Here is a 17,633-nt window from a genome sequence, read left to right on the forward strand (position 1 = left end):
AGAAAGTTGCTTTATTTTGCATTGAGGAAGCAAACGGGCAATAGAGATGATCACTTATCCACGGGATCGGTGATAAGTGTGTGATCGCTGGGACCCCCACCGATCATGAGAAAGGGGGTCCCTCCCCCCACCTCACCCACCCTGCAGTGAGGAGGAGCTTGAATGAACATGCGCGCACCGCTCCATTTTATGTCTATAGGACTGACGGAAACAGTCGAGTTCTGCACTTGGCTGTTTCCGTCAGTCCCATAGACATGGAATGGAGCAGCAGCGCTCATACCGTGCTCGATCAGTGAGGAGGATCGGTGGGGGCCCCCGCGATCACAAACTCATCACCTATTCTGATTTTGTGTATAGATCATTATCCATTCTAGTACAACCCCTTTAATTTTATAGTGTAAAGTTTTGCAACTTTGTTATAAACTTTGTAATACAATTCTTCACCATTCTTTAAACCTCTGCTTTCTGTCAGTGAATGGAACCATTCTTATTTAAGTTCATAGACTTAAACCTTTTACCGACACAATCGTTTGTAACATGTCGTGACTTTTAAGCGCTTGCCGCGGCTAGAATATAAATCTAGAGCTTAGATCGGATTAAAACTCAAATTGTTAATTTAGATATTATTCTAATTATTCAAATGATTTGGGGGGCAGCACGAAATGTTCTACTCCCTGGTTCTGCCTGTGTTGGGGAGGGGGAAGCTGTGAGTGACGGCAGGAAGAAAGATCCCGGCCTGTTACTGGCTTCACCCCCTGTCCAGCCTCCAGTGACCCTGCGGGTGAGAAGATAAGAAGTTACTTACCTAACCCCCCCTCCCCTCCCCGATAACTAATCAGATTATTTGTCGTCTCCGTGACTCTGATTTTTATCGGCGTCCGGCTCTTGGAGATTTTTGGTCTCTTCAGTTTGTACCTGTAGTCATATAGGGGGCCTGTGTCCACATCCTGATATCTTATTTTTAGGAGGTTTTGTGCCTCTCAGGCTTTGCTGGGGGTTAAACTTCTAGCCACAAATTGTTCTTTTTTTAATATTTTTTTGGACAAAATGTGACACTGCTGCGGGTTTGTTGCAATTGTGTCCAATCTACACAATCCTAAACCGTCTGCACTCCAGGCTGATACCTTTTGCCTGCACTGATACGTTGTAACAAGCTGTCAGGACGGGGAGAGATTTGTGCTGATGATGTCTAGAATGGATACCATTGTAACAAACCCTCAGCTATGAAAAGTATTAGGTCAGGGCGTATTTTTAGCTTATGGGTGTAAAATAGGAATGTTCCCGTTGAGTGACAGCAAGCAGAGATATAAAAAATGGTGAGAAAATTTATGTTATTAAAGAGTAACTAAACGTTCGGCAAATTTCTATCAAGTCATAGTGAGATGTCAGAAGTTTGGACTGGTGGGGGTCCGAGCACTGAGACCCCCACCAATCGCTAGAACGAAGCAGCTGAATCGCTCGAGTGAGTTCGGCTTTTTCCGGACAGCCGATGTAGCGGAGTGCGGGGTCATAGACTTTCTAGTGAGTCCGGTCACCGATACATTGATTTCCGGAAAAAGACACGAAGTGGCCGAGCGCTCACACGAGACCTTCTGACTCTTCGTTTTAGTGATTGGTGGGGGCCTCAGTGCTCGGACCCCCACCAATCAATACTTCTGACATGTCACTACGACTTGATAGAAATTTGCCAAATGTTTAATTATCCTTTAAAGCTGAATTATAATGCAGACCCCCGCCCGCTCCCCGTGTGTCAGTCCCAGATGTTTGATCTACTTGGTGCCATAAAATAGTAGGTGAAGGCGGACGCTGTAGTCGGGGGTTTCCCGCAGAGACCATGTCGTGGATTGTTATTTCAGCGATTGTCTGATAGATTTGTAAAGTCGTTCCTTAACAATGCGTTCCGAGACCAGGAGGGGGCGCCATTTTTTTTTATTCGGCTGTTTCCGAAGTTCGTATAGGACAGAATGGAGTGAGCGGCGCTCGTGTACAGCCAACTCTCCTCATTCTCCGCGTCCTGGCCTCTTATCTTACATGTCGTTGTAACGCTGAGCCGATTCCTGACAATCGTTGTGCGTTGTATCGTAGCGGTGAAAGGTTCTCGATCACGGTTCGGGGGTTCCCTCACATGTCGCTGCGGTCACTTAGAGTAAGTATAACCCTGAGGTCTGCAACCTGTCACTCTCCAGGCGTTGTAATACTACAACTCCCAGCATGCCCCGGCAGACCCAGTTTGCAACCTGTCGCTTTCCAGGTGTTGTAAAACTACAACTCCCAGCATGCCGCGGCAGCCGCAGCTTGCAGACCAGTGGTATAGCCTGACTCGCTCTGCTGTAGAGGGAAGCATCTCAGTTTCTCTCTCTATTCGGTTGCAGCTTTCCATGGACGACGCTCACTTCCACCACTTCCTGCTCAGCCAGACCGAGAAGGTAGGCCACGCCAGCATGCAAGAGCAAGACCGGAGGCCACTTGTGGTCCTCTTTTGCTTTTAGCATCAAACCTCTCAGTTCGTTACAGGAAAGACCACGTTGTTCTCAGAGTTCAGGGAAACGTATGCGCCTCATCCGATCTTATACTCTAGTCACATTCAGAGCTGCGGTTAGATTTTTTTTTTTTTAGTCTTGCATTGCTGATCCCACATCTCGCTGCTGCCCCCTGCTGGTTTGCTGTTTGTATAGAGCATTCTCTTCTGCTGTGCATTGTGGGAGATGTAGAAGAAAATACATATTCAATGCACGCTACTTTATGATATTATGGCCAAGCTGTCAGGGGTGAAGGGGAGGGGGGATATTGCACAGTCCTGACTGTGAATGCAGCTCTGGGTGTGACTAGAGTATAAGACGCGATGGGGCTGATCAGTGCGGGATAAATATGCAGATATAAACTAGAAGTGAGGTTCACACTTGGAGGTATAATGTATTTCTTCTGGCTTTTATACATAATGTTTGCACTGACCTCCCACTGAGCTTGTACAGCGCGGCAAATGTGAGAAAGCAGAGCTGCAGTGTAAAGCATTGGAAGGCAGAGCAGCAACCTGAGCGGCTGATGAGATAAGATTCGGACCATATACAGGAAAATAATCTGCATCTAAGTCTAAATTGAAGATCATTCATTTGCGCTATCAATTTAGTTAAAGGGGCCGTCCACTTTGGATAACCTCGTTGAGTGTCTGCTCCCCCCAGTGACTAGTGCCGCTGCCCGAGATCTTCACCATCGCTCACTCACCTCCTAGCGAGTGCTCCCATTCCCTCACAGGGACCATATGGGACATCCAGGTAACACAAAGCGAGAGCAGCTTTCTTGGTGGCTCCTTGCTGGGTCCCGGTGTAGGGACTATGCTGGGCTTATGGTAAGGGGTTGTACACATTGCAGCAAGGGGAAGACCTCACGTTCGGTAAGTTAGCAAGAAGTAGGGGGGAGTATGACTGCAGGATTATTTGTAGTCTGTTGCTATGGAGACACAGGTCTGCACAGGAGCTGTATACACAAAACGGTAATGGATTTTTATTCAGGACTGTTCGCACCATTGCCACTTTTTCGTTAAATTTCTCCAATGTAAACGTTTGGGGATTATCCTCTCATTCTCACTCTTGTTTCTCTGCAGGAGGACACGGCGGGTGACAGCTGGCTGCTACACGGGCACAGGACACTTGGCACAGAGATGGTGTTGAAAAAGGTACAAGAAGTGTAGCAGTCAGTGAATGGAATGCGAATGGGATTATTACCTGGGCTGAGAGTAAATAAAGTCCCTTATGTGAAGTGCGGATTCTGCTGCATGATGGGAGTAATGATCCATTGCCCCTGCGTGTAATGAAAGTCCTCCAGTAATGTCAATGCTTCATTTCCCCTGTGGTGGCGCTGCAGGGTACTAGGGTAACGCCGGCTGATCTCTGGGGTCCCGGCAGGAGGATTTTTATAATCTCGCGCTCATTCCCTTTGAAGGTTTTCCTCTGCTGTCAGTTGTTAGAAGTTCTAGTCGGCCGTTTTTTGGTTATGTTTTTGTGGCGTCTCCGTTACGGGTCCCGCTGCGGTTCACACCCAGCTTTCCCAGTCTTCTGAACAGATCTCTCTAGTGATGCTGTGCAAGATCCCGTGCCCCATTTCATGACGAACTGATGAAGCTTGGTGGGAGCTGTAATAGGGGCGCACCGTGGTTGGCACCCAGCTTTCCCAGAACATAACCAGGGAATGGCGGGGGTTGGGTGCGCTCACTGTGGTTTTCTCTGTGTGGTATCCGGTTGCTGGAGGTGGAGTGTTGTGGGGTCCCCGGCTCCAGACCTTCTTGGCTGTCCCCTGATCTGCTCCTGGGCTGCGTTTACGGGGGGGCTTATTTGTGGGGGATGGTGAGGAGGTCCAGATCCTGTGTCATTTAAATTGATTGTAACCCACATGATTTCTGCTTTGTGTCCTCAGCCCAGCGTCACGTACCAGGCCATCAGCAAGCGGCTGAAAGTATCAGAGGTGAGGACCCCCCCCATTACATATCTGTGGATTTGGCCCCTTCTCCTCCTCCGCTGACACCAGTCGTCTCTCTATCTGTTCACAGGACACCGGCTCAACCTCAATCCAGGCAGCAGACAGCACGGCCATCAACGGCAACATCACTCCCACAGACAAGAAGTGCGTCTCCTGACACCCACTGCAATATGTACTGACACCACGGACACCCACTGCAATATGTACTGACACCCCGGACACCCACTGCCTTACACTGCATTATGTACTGACACCCCGGACACCCACTGCCTTATGTACTGACACCCACTGCCTTATGTACTGACACCCACTGCCTTATGTACTGACACCCACTGCCTTACACTGCAATATGTACTGACACCCCGGACACCCACTGCAATATGTACTGACACCCCGGACACCCACTGCAATATGTACTGACACCCAGGACACCCACTGCCTTACACTGCATTATGTACTGACACCCCGGACACCCACTGCCTTATGTACTGACACCCAGGACACCACTGCCTTACACTGCATTATGTACTGACACCCCGGACACTCACTGCCTTACACTGCCTTATGTACTGACACCCAGGACACCCACTGCCTTACACTGCAATATGTACTGACACCCCGGACACCCACTGCAATATGTATTTGACACCCAGGACACCCACTGCCTTACACTGCAATATGTACTGACACCCCGGACACCCACTGCAATATGTACTGACACCCCGGACACCCACTGCAATATGTACTGACACCCAGGACACCCACTGCCTTACACTGCAATATGTATTGACACCCAGGACACCCACTGCCTTACACTGCAATATGTACTGACACCCCGGACACCCACTGCAATATGTATTGACACCCACTGCCTTACACTGCAATATGTACTACCACCCCGGACACCCACTGCAATATGTACTGACACCCCGGACACCCACTGCAATATGTACTGACACCCCGGACACCCACTGCAATATGTACTGACACCCCGGACACCCACTGCCTTACACTGCATTATGTACTGACACCCCGGACACCCATTGCCTTACACTGCATTATGTACTGACACCCAGGACACCACTGCCTTACACTGCATTATGTACTGACACCCCGGACACCCATTGCCTTACACTGCATTATGTACTGACACCCCGGACACCCACTGCCTTACACTGCAATATGTACTGACACCCACTGCATTATGTACTGACACCCCGGACACCCACTGCATTATGTACTGACACCCCGGACACCCACTGCATTATGTACTGACACCCCGGACACCCACTGCATTATGTACTGACACCCCGGACACCCACTGCATTATGTACTGACACCCCGGACACCCACTGCCTTACACTGCATTATGTACTGACACCCCGGACACCCATTGCAATATGTACTGACACCCCGGACACCCACTGCCTTACACTGCATTATGTACTGACACCCCGGACACCCACTGCCTTACACTGCATTATGTACTGACACCCCGGACACCCATTGCAATATGTACTGACACCCCGGACACCCACTGCCTTACACTGCATTATGTACTGACACCCCGGACACCCACTGCCTTACACTGCATTATGTACGGACACCCAGGATGCACAGTAGCTTGAACTGCCTTATGGAGTGGTGCCCGGTTGCACTTAAAGGCTTTTACCAGTTTTATTTAAAGGTGTTATCCGGTTCTTCAAAATGAATGGTCTATCCCTGTGTGAGGGCCATCAATATTAGATCAGTGGGGGTCCATCTTTCGGCTCCCGGCATACCAGCGAGTGCATCCCCTTCATTGTTTACACAGCTCCGTTGTACCCCAAAAAGTGCCACAACAATGTCCCCAATATGGCTGATAGGACATGTTGTTGTTTTTTAACCATTTCACTGCACAGTAACGTCTGGTCGCTGCGTGTCCGTGTATCCTGATAGCTCTACGCAGGCTCTGACACCCTCCATCACCCGCACCTTGTAAGAGACGTTCCTCCCTGTCGGATTCTGACCCGTTTATCTTCCCTTGTTCAGGATTGGATTTCTCGGTTTGGGCTTAATGGGGAGCGGCATCGTATCCAACCTGCTGAAGAGGGGGCACGCGGTGACCGTATGGAACCGGACCGCAGAGAAGGTAACGCACCGAGCGCCTGCGCGGCAATTATCCATTGTGTGTCATTCAATGCATGGTGTCATGGAGGGGGTGAAGCTCATGACCACGTGGTGTCTGTTAACCAGGCTGCACCCATTGAGGGTTGTAGTATTCCACTGGGGGCGGAGCTTATCTGGCCGGCCGCTGGCGACACAGGCCGCACCTCCCGCATCACGTGTGATCTCATACTTCATTGGAATCACTGCAGCGCCCCGTGTGTTCAGACCGATCAGGGCTTCATAGTCTGTGACTCTCTAGACTGCCCTGAGAATATCAATCTCCATTATTTCTCTAAACTAGAACACGTCTGGAGGAATTCACAGTGAAGTGTGTGATCGAGATGAGAGCAGCAAGGTAAAGACGCTTTGTTTCATCCCCCGGCGAGACCTGAGAAATAAGTAACCAGTCGTCCTCTTCTGTTTTAAGGTTTCTTAGTTTTGTCTGTTTCTGGGAAAGCTGGGTGACCGCCAATATGGCCACAATTACAATGGTTGGCAGCCGGCTTTAATAGCAAATCGAATTAGTTCTACAATGATACGGGCGACCTGGGGAACTATCTTAGTAGATTTGCCATTCAGGAGTATAGGAAAGCTGGGTGACAACCCTGTAACCGCTTCACTTTCTCAGAATATGCACCGTAATAGACCCTCCGCAGTCCTGGACGGCTGTAACCGGGAAGATTTTACCGTTCAGGTGTCCGGGAGAGCTGTGTGATCACCCCTGACGTGTCGTCACTCTGGACAGTCTCATGCGTGACTGCTAATAATTAGAGCACGACTTATGCGCCGGATATTTTATACGGTTGCCTCGGCAACTGTGCTCCCTGCGTCGCTCCACAGGTAAAGCGGTGGCGGCAGCCATATTGGTTGTCATCCAACTTTCTTAGAAATGGAAACATTAAAGGGAAACTAAACTTTTAAAAAAAACTTCTGACATGTCAGAAGTTTCGATCGATAGGGGTCCGAGCACGGAGACCCCCCATCGATCACTAAAACGAAGCGGCAGAAGCGCATACACCGCGCCGTACACCGCTCCGAGAAAAGCCGATCACAAGAGAAGCGGCTCAGCATTAACCCGAGCTTCGTTTAGCAATCAGCGGGGGTCTCAGCGCTCGGACCCCCACCGATCAAACCTTACGACGTGTCGCTGTGACATGACGGAGGTTTTCTGACCGTTTAGTTACCCTTTAAGTTCTTTTTTAAGGGTCACTTCACCTTCTTAAAGGGCCACTAACCCACCAGTCATCAGTTTATAATAGTGGCGGAGCGTTATAAGAGGGGCGGCTGATATCGGTCACATATCTGGATGTAAATGTCTCTGGACATGCGGGATATGACATAATGATCACGGGGGAGGGGAGGTTTCTCCATGGTAGAACACTCAGTCCACCTCTCCCACGCCCGCAATGGCTGATAACAGGGAGCAGGAGATTGCATTGTGTTTCACGGTCAGACTGCAGGTCGCTTTCCTTTTTTTTTTATCGTCTGACGCTTCTTCTTTTCTTTCTTGCAGTGTGACTTGTTCGTTCAGGAAGGAGCACAACTAGGCAGAACTCCGGCGGAGGTGGTCTCTACCTGCGACATCACGTTTGCCTGCGTGGCCGATCCCAAAGCGGCTAAGGACGTACGTTGTGGTCTTGTTGGGCTTCGGTTTTACATGCGGGGGGCGCGTTGTGCTGTCGTATGTTTTATATATTCTGTTTAAAATGGGCAACGTGATCATACTGAATTGCATTGTGGGAGATGTAGTGTTTACCCTGGGAGGTTCACAACAGCCCCGTGCATTATAAGATCTACCACCTGACTGTCCTGTCTGATATGATGGTCGTAAGCTATTGAGGGAGGGGTAGCATACTGAGAATTTCAACAATTCTTCTGTCAGCGCTGCGGCTCGTGATCGCTCGGGGATCGCACTCTGAGGGTCAGCGCTGCGGCTCGTGATCGCTCGGGGATCTCACTCTGAGGGTCAGCCCTGCGGCTCGTGATCGCTCGGATCTCACTCTGAGGGTCAGCCCTGCGGCTCGTGATTGCTGAGGGATCTCACTCTGAGGGTCAGCCCTGCGGCTCGTGATCGCTCGGATCTCACTCTGAGGGTCAGCCCTGCGGCTCGTGATTGCTGAGGGATCTCACTCTGAGGGTCAGCGCTGCGGCTCGTGATCGCTCGGGGATCTCACTCTGAGGGTCAGCCCTGCGGCTCGTGATCGCTCGGATCTCACTCTGAGGGTCAGCCCTGCGGCTCGTGATTGCTGAGGGATCTCACTCTGAGGGTCAGCCCTGCGGCTCGTGATCGCTCGGGGATCGCACTCTGAGGGTCAGCGCTGCTTCTGGTCGTCCATGGGTTGGATTGCTCAACCTGAAATCATGATGTTGCTGCCGTCTCTTGCAAATCCATGTGCCCGGGCCGTTGCCTAGCAACAATCCAGGAATGCAGTGGGTGACCACCACGAGTCTGCACTGTCCGGTGTGTTCTGCTGCTTCCTATTGGCTATTGACTTATAGTCTAGACCTTCGTACACGGCTCTCCGGCAGCCTGCCCACAGTTAGGAATGATTTACATCACTATATCTTCTGCAATATGTCACCTGTGCAAGGAATCATGGGTAATGTAATTATCAAAGCTGCTGCCTGCGGAGAGTAGTGAAAAGATGGTGGACGAAAAGGGGAAACTGGAGGTGAGGGGGGATGGTAAACAATGTGAGGGGGCAGCGGGGGTGATTTCATTGTCTGCCGGAGTTCTGCTTTAATATTTGTCTCTGCTTTCAGCTGGTGTTAGGACCCAGCGGGGTGCTGCAGGGGATCCGTCCAGGAAAGTGTTACGTGGATATGTCTACCGTGGACCCAGAAACCGTGGCTGAGCTGTCGCAGGTAACGTGTTATTAGACTAGGCGGGGAAGTAACGGAAAGGACATGGAGACCCCCCACTCGGATTATTGGGCTATCCTCACAGGACACCGCTTATCTGTCCTGGAACCCGCAGGGAAATCCACCAGAGAAAAAACACAACAAATTGTGGTCTCTCCACTGCAGTGGTTAAAAAAAAAAAAGGCTTATACTTACCCCAGGCTGTTGTCATAGCAACCCGTCCCGCTGCGCTCCGTGCAGCCCGGCCTCCAGGAATGATGCTTCAGCCCATGTGACCGCTGCAGCCTGTGATTGGCTGCAGCAGTCACATGGGATAAATGAAACGTCATCCGAGGAGGCCGGCCTGGATGGAGAACAGAGGAACGCGTCGCTATGACAACGGGATAAGAATTTACCTTTTTTTAATTTGAAACCCCAAAAAGTTTTTTTTTTTGTTTTTTTTCCAATTTGCAATTTTTTTTGCGGTGGAATCAGACGCTTTTTGTTGCGGGTTTTACCTCCCCGTTCAATTCAGAGGGAAAAACCTGCAACACAAAAGCAGCGATTCCGCAACACAAGTCGACATTCTGAGGATTAAAAAACGCACCGCGAGTCATTTTATGGGCGTTTTTTTGGCGTTTTTGTTTTTCCCCAGCGTGTGGAGGAGATTTGTTCATATCTCATCCACTTTGCTGTCACTGTAAGACGCTGCGGATATTCCACTATGAAATCTGTTACAGAAAATCCGCATTATTTACGCCGCATGTGAACTGACCCTTGTGATGCGCCCCCCCCCCCCCCCACCCCACCCCCCACTCATCTCTCTGTTCTTCTGCCGCCAGGTTATAGTGTCTCGGGGGGGCCGCTTCTTGGAAGCCCCTGTGGCCGGTAACCAGCAGTTATCCAATGACGGCATGTTGATGATCCTGGCAGCCGGAGACCAAGGCGTCTTTGAAGATTGTAGCAGCTGCTTCCAGGCCATGGGCAAGACCTCCTTCTTTCTCGGTAATCTCATTAGATATCATGTGCGCTGACCTTGTGTCGTGATGTGAGGAATGGAGACCGATGGGGGGGATTACAGACTGAGGTATACTTAGTGGAAGGAACAGGGTCGCCAGCAGCACAGAGTATTTCAGGAGATCTCGTGGGGGATAGAAACTTGTCCACTAGTGAGGACGGAACTGTATGAGTTCAATACCGTTAATTCATGTATTGATACTGAGCTGTGCGGCCGCAGTATAGTAACACATGGATGTACGAGAGCGGGGCTGTGGGTGTGTGATACAGCCATTGCCCCACTCCTGAGTCCTGACAGGTGTGCACGTGTGCGGTCAGTATGATGTGATGCGGCCGGCACTGAAGACAGAACATGGCGGGAGCACTACAAAGCACCCCCATGTTCTGTCGTCCGTGCCACCGCTCATCAGTGCGGCAGCGGTTGCATCACCTCATGCGGATCGTGTGCGTGCACTTGTTGTCAGGAGCGGGGCAATGCTTGTATTACACAGCCGCAGCTCCGCTCTAACGGCGGAGATCAGAGAAACCTCATCTCCACCGCTATTCCCCTGAATGCTGCAGTCAAAGCTGACCACCACCGCAGCATTCAAGAGGAAAATGAGTAGAGGGGATCCCTGTGATGCGATAGAGGGACATACCATATATGGGCAGACAGCTCAGGGTCCAATGAAGGACCCCAGGGCTGTCTGACCCTATTTCCTGTTGTTAGTACGCAGGGAGGTGTTACCTATGTCCTAACAGTATATATCCACCGTACAGGTCATCAGTATGTCATCGGCGCGGGTCCGACACCTGGACCCCGCACGGATAAGCCGCTCCGGTGGCCTGCGGGCACCGGATGTTGTGGCACATTATGCTATGTACGGAGCTGGATGCAGTTGGCTCTGTACATAGCATAGTGGCCGTGCTGCTGAACTGCAGGTCCGCTCCTATTCACTTGAATACAGTGCTGCAGCTCGGCCGCTATTCCGTGGCTGGAGAGAAGTGCTTTCAGCATGTACGTCCGGTGCACGGAGGCTCCGGACCAGCTGATCTGTGCGGGGCCCGGGTGTCGGACCCCCACAGATCACCTACTGATGACCTATCCGGTGGAAACCCCTTTAAAGATTAAAAATAAAAAAGCAAAAATAAAAAATACACACGTTGTACAATAAACATTAAAATAAAAGTCTCTTCATAAAATATACAAATATTCGGTATCGTCGCGACCGTAATAACAAATTTATAGCGTCGATGATGATGTTTACGCTGTTAAATAAAAAACTGCTTAATATGAGGCTCGGGGGGTGATGAACTTAGTCCCTCCACGCGCCGCACATCACAAAATGGGAGAACTTTTTATTTTTTTAATTATTATTGTTGGCAAAGTACCGAGTGTCGCAATATTACACAAAGTACCGAGTGTCGCAATATTACACAAAGTACCGAGTGTCGCAATATTACACAAAGTACCGAGTGTCGCAATATTACACAAAGTACCGAGTGTCGCAATATTACACAAAGTACCGAGTGTCGCAATATTACACAAAGTACCGGGTGTCGCAATATTACACAAAGTACCGAGTGTCGCAATATTACACAAAGTGCCGAGTGTCGCAATATTACACAAAGTACCGAGTGTCGCAATATTACACAAAGTACCGAGTGTCGCAATATTACACAAAGTACCGAGTGTCGCAATATTACACAAAGTACCGAGTGTCGCAATATTACACAAAGTGCCGAGTGTCGCAATATTACACAAAGTACCGAGTGTCGCAATATTACACAAAGTGCCGAGTGTCGCAATATTACACAAAGTACCGAGTGTCGCAATATTACACAAAGTACCGAGTGTCGCAATATTACACAAAGTACCGAGTGTCGCAATATTACACAAAGTACCGAGTGTCGCAATATTACACAAAGTGCCGAGTGTCGCAATATTACACAAAGTACCGAGTGTCGCAATATTACACAAAGTACAGAGTGTCGCAATATTACACAAAGTACCGAGTGTCGCAATATTACACAAAGTACCGAGTGTCGCAATATTACACAAAGTACCGAGTGTCGCAATATTACACAAAGTACCGAGTGTCGCAATATTACACAAAGTACCGAGTGTCGCAATATTACGAAAAGTATCGAGTGTCGCAATATTACACAAAGTATCGAGTATCGCAATATTACACAAAGTATCGAGTGTCGCAATATTACGAAAAGTATCGAGAGTCGCAATATTACACAAAGTACCGAGTGTCGCAATATTACACAAAGTACCGAGTGTCGCAATATTACACAAAGTACAGAGTGTCGCAATATTACACAAAGTACAGAGTGTCGCAATATTACACAAAGTACAGAGTGTCGCAATATTACACAAAGTATCGGTATCGCTGGTATTGTGACAGCCTTGCTGCGGATAGACCGATGTTACGTACAGGGAATCGGCCGCTGCGCTCGGACTGGAAGCTGTCGCTGTAACCGCTGCCACGTTTTCTGTTTTCTAGGGGAGGCGGGTAACGCTGCCAGGATGATGCTGATCATTAACATGGTGCAGGGCAGCTTCATGGCCACGATAGCGGAAGGCATGACATTGGCGCAGGTGACCGGTCAGTCCCAACAGACCCTGCTGGACATCCTGATCCAGAGCCAGCTCTCCAGTATCTTCCTGGACCAAAAGTGCCAAAGTAAGAATTCCAGCCCCCTCCCCTCCCCCTCCCCGCCGCTGGTCATTGGTTCCGCGTTTTCTCCCTGAAAGCCGTGAAATCCCCGATGTCCGTGTCGGAGCCGCATTTTCTGCTCTATTTCCAAAGAACAACTGAGAACATCTCAGCCGTCTAACCCCAGATCTCTCATTCCAGACATCCTGCAGGGGAACTTCAAACCAGACTTCTATCTAAAGTACATCCAGAAGGACCTGAGGCTCGCCATCGCCCTGGGAGACTCTGTCAACCACCCTACCCCCATGGCTGCCGCAGCCAATGAGGTGAGGCCGCACTGCGACATGACACTGACGTGATCGATAGACCAGAATAGCAGCGCCAGCCGCACTGTAATAAGACAGGGACCTCGTCTATGGGGAGATGACGTGTGGGGTGCATAGGCTGATCGATTATCTCATCCCCAGTTATGGGATCTCAGCAGAGACGTGTTGTGGATGCCAGTGCTGAATGCAGCTCTGGGTGTGACTGGAGTAAAAGCACACAGTAGCTGAAGTTTCACTAGAAAACAAAAAGTCAGGAACTTGTTGATTTGCCTGCGGCGCTGTTCACACCTGCGCTGGGTTTTGCGTTATTGTATTCCATCGTAGGGAAAGAAAAACAAAACGTACGGAATCGCCGAACCCATCGCACGACGGACACCGTCGGCACCCGACCAAACTCATTGACTTGAATTAATTTTGTAGGGTTTCCGTCATGGTGTTCGTTGTTTTGCCGGATATCGGTGTGTGCTGCGCTTTTTTTTTTATCTGGCAATCTCTACCAAATCTGCCATGGAGGCTCCTGAACAGGGCCTAAGAGAACCATTTCTATATTTGTCCATATAACAGCGCCACACCTGTGCATAGGTTGTGCCTGGTACTGCAGCTCCGCTCCATTGATGTGAATGAGGCTGAGCTGCAATACCACACACAACCTGAAGACAGGGGTGGCGCTGTTTCCGGAAGAAGCAGCCATGTTTTTGTCGTTCTGTATGATCTCACTCCTCATTCTTGTCTCTTTCCCTCCGGCAGGTCTACAAAAGAGCGAAAGCATTGGACCAATCTGATAACGACATGTCTGCCGTGTACAGGGCCTACATCCACTAGTTCCTGCACTTCTTCATCGTCACGGATTCTTCTGATTTCTCAGCCTTGTTTTTAACCCATCACAGTCCGCCTCTGTCTTCTCCAGATATATATATATTTTTTCTCACTTCCACGGTTGGCTCCAGCGTCTCGTTGTCCGTGGACTGTCGGCTCCGCTCCTGGCAGTGGTGCCGGACTCGCTCCGGCCTTGCACTAATGGCGACAGTTCTTCCACCGCTCTCTCCGTAGTGACCTGTTCTTCTACCTGCCCACAAAGTGGAGCCTCCTGGTGGCCAGAACTTGTAGTCCCCACCCCAGTGCATGCTCATCTCGAGGACCATCCACTGCTGAAGGACACCGGAACGTTACCTCGCAGACACGAGCGCATGTCCCCCCGATGACTACTTTCTCGGAAGATGATTTGCCTAGTTGTACAGTGCACAAGATATTTTTTTTGGTTTCGTTAGGACCCCCCGCATCTCCTTCACCCGTGTCACATAAGTGGTTAATCGGTCGGCGGCGGCGCTCTCTGGTCACCCGCTCTTCGTTTTTTCCGTTGTGGACTGAGCTATAAAGACGAGTTTCTCTTGAGGGTTTCTCGGACAAAGCGCGGTAAGTGCGTCTGGTCCACGAACCCCCGACCAGGCAACAGCCACGGACCACAACACCCTGTAAAGCGTGGGCTCGTGGTTGGTTCGTTTTTTGATTTTTTTAAATAGTTTTATCTGGTAAATTTGCAAATACCCTGCTCCGCTTAGAAGATTGTCTTATACTCCAGTTACATTCAAAGCTGCATTTAGAATTCAGTTTAGCACTCCGGCTGCAGGATGTTCTCTCCCTGCTTGTTCAGTGTAGTTCATGCTTTGATCTTCTGCACTCTGGGAGATGTAGTGTTTCCACTGGACACTGTACTGTTAACCCCTTGGCGACATGTTGCGTCGCTACAGCCAAGGTGTTAGCGCAACACATAACGCGTAACTCCGAGACGGCAAAGGAGCGGGCTCAGAAGCTGTCACAAGCAGGTGTCCCATGTATATCGCAGCTGACACTTTGCTGTAACGGTCAGGGGCGGAGCTAGCTCCGATCTCCGCCGATTAACCCCTTAGATGCTGCAGTCAATGGCGACCGCTGCAACGAAGTGGTTAAAGGTGCATCCAAAAGCTACATCTCCCAAAGTGCATTGCATCACAGTGGGCAGTAAAGTTTGAGGATCTGATCTAAGCTGTACCCGGCCTGAGCACAGATACCAAATTCAAGCAGAGTTTTTTTTTTAATGCTGCTCTGGATGTGATTGGAGTAAAAGCATGATGTAGCTTAAGATCGGCACAAGTAAAGCAGTTAGATAACCGTGTATGGAGATATAAGACGATCCTTGGAGCCTGCGTTTTATATGTAACAGAGCTGGTAGTCTGAGATTCTCTACAGTACAAGCGTGGTCTGTCACCAGAGCTTTCCCTCTGTCCTGGAGTCTTTGGCCGTTTCGTTGATGGTGGCGGCTACGCCCGTCTCCTGCTATAGAAAAAGGAATTCTTATTTGTTTTTTTATTATTTTTCTTCTGGCTGAAGACTTTCTAGAGAAATCCTCGTTTTATGTATTTATTTTTTTATTAGATTTTATTGTGCATTTTTAGTTTTTTATTTTGGTTCTAATGCGATAAGCTAAAAGAAAATAACGGCAGCACCGCAAGGCTCGGACGGGGGAGGGGGAGGGGGCGTCCTGCAGGATTTCCTGTGTTCTGGGGAGCGAGCACAAGGTTCCTTCATGTATTTAGAACAGTGTTGCGTCCAAGGGCAAAAATAAAAAAGTCACTCAATTTAAAGTAAATCCATCTTTTACCCTCCTGTCGTCTTCAGGGCCCGCATTCTGTCCTGATTAATATACCTATGGCGGTCGGAGCCCCAGTTTTTTTTCTTCTGATACGCAGCTCCAAATCCCCTGCATAAAGTTACAAGGTGCAATTCCTGCAGCCACCACTAGAGGGAGCTCACTGTATACCATGTTATTGATTTCTATGTATAATCAGTATACAGTGAGCTCCCTCTAGTGGTGGCTGCAGGAATTGTATCATGTAACTTTGTCTTTGCAGGGGATTTGGAGCTCTGTTTCAGAAAAATGGAGATCTGACCGCTATAAAGATCTAATGAGAAATTAATCAGCACAGAACTTTATTTAGATTTATAAAAAGGTGTTCACGTGCGGACATTCAATGCAGTCAGAAGTAGCGCGGTCCTGACCGGCCGGTACCTGTCTGTGATTCTATCCCGTATGCCAGACCCCTCCTCACCCCACCCCGGGATTGTACCATCGGACCCGTTCGTGTATACTGGACTCCGCAGAACTCCCACTGCCAGCAGGACATGGTATTCAATAGAGGGGGAGGGGAACAATGATCCAGGTGAGAACACGACCAGTTTGGGGGTAGGGTCTGCGATCTTACACCACCACTATAGAGGCTCGGACCCCTCCGTGATGTCTATAATCCCTGGGCACTGCCATAGGGGGGCGATCTCTATAGAGCTGTGGACATTACTGGTGGTTCAGGATCGGATCTATATTAATGGTCTCCAGCTGATGTGAAACTACAACTCCCAGCATGCCATCCTGAGAGGTGTTGTTTTGCAAGACCCCTGATCTTGGGCTGTTATGACTACATTTCCCATTTAAATATCAGTAATGACCTAAATGCAGAAGTATTCACCCCCCTGCCGTACATCTGGTCAGTATTGAGTATCACACGCGGCCCGAGGAACTGCCATAGGCCGGGACGACGGGAAGAGCAGAGCCGGTGACCAGCAGAGCCCGCGCCCTCCCCACCCCCCCCCCCCCCCCCGCCTTCTTTGTGAATAGTGACTCCATGACTCGCCGCACCCTTTAGTTTGCCCCCGTTTTTTTGATAGTTGCACACGCTGTCCCTTCCCCCGCCCTGCACTTTCCTTCTGATCAGATTTATCCTACATTTTGGATTATTTTTCTTTTTTTTTTGTGTGGGGGGGGGGGGGGGGGGGGCTTTGTGAAAGGGGAGGGGCTTTGTTTTATAATTAAAAGTTTTGTCATTGGAAAATAGTGTGGTAAACGGGAGGGCGCGGGTGATGATGCGTTTTGTGCAATTAGCGATGCTACCGGCAAACAATAAAGCCTTCCTTGTTAATTATTTACATGCCGATCTCTTCTTTGTGAAAGTCCAGCGCCGGTTCTGGGTGACTGCCAGTATGGCCGCCCGTACAGCGACACGCGGCTGCCACTTCCTGTATAGATCACCGGGCGACTTGTACATTCTGGTATCAGCAGGTGCCATATTGGTTGTCACCGTGTACATCCCCCTATAGCAGCATTAAGAGGGAGACCTGACATTCAGGGACTGGGCACATAGCTCTGCAGCGG

At 49.7% G+C, this 17,633-nt stretch overlaps 1 protein-coding gene across 6 annotated transcripts in view; it reads left to right on the top strand.

Moving 5' to 3' along the window:
• The window catches only part of GLYR1 (glyoxylate reductase 1 homolog), a 24,714-nt gene extending 10,332 nt beyond the window's left edge, over positions 1–14,382 (top strand). For 2 of the 6 annotated variants that reach the window (XM_075830701.1, XM_075830700.1), the window contains exons 7-18: positions 2,373–2,426; positions 3,602–3,673; positions 4,411–4,458; positions 4,544–4,617; positions 6,505–6,604; positions 6,923–6,976; positions 8,135–8,245; positions 9,385–9,486; positions 10,305–10,467; positions 12,972–13,151; positions 13,326–13,450; positions 14,198–14,382. In XM_075830701.1, the coding sequence (XP_075686816.1) occupies positions 2,373–2,426; positions 3,602–3,673; positions 4,411–4,458; positions 4,544–4,617; positions 6,505–6,604; positions 6,923–6,976; positions 8,135–8,245; positions 9,385–9,486; positions 10,305–10,467; positions 12,972–13,151; positions 13,326–13,450; positions 14,198–14,272 (1,158 nt within the window). In that variant the 3' untranslated portion in view covers positions 14,273–14,382. The remainder of the gene's footprint in view (positions 1–2,372; positions 2,427–3,601; positions 3,674–4,410; positions 4,459–4,543; positions 4,618–6,504; positions 6,605–6,922; positions 6,977–8,134; positions 8,246–9,384; positions 9,487–10,304; positions 10,468–12,971; positions 13,152–13,325; positions 13,451–14,197) is intronic. The other 4 variants (XM_075830706.1, XM_075830702.1, XM_075830703.1 and 1 more) reach the window with 3 other exon arrangements.
• Positions 14,383–17,633: the final 3,251 nt, after the last annotated feature.

This window comes from Rhinoderma darwinii, chromosome 6, assembly GCF_050947455.1.
Source record: "Rhinoderma darwinii isolate aRhiDar2 chromosome 6, aRhiDar2.hap1, whole genome shotgun sequence".
In the NCBI taxonomy this organism is placed as follows: Eukaryota; Metazoa; Chordata; class Amphibia; order Anura; family Rhinodermatidae; genus Rhinoderma; species Rhinoderma darwinii.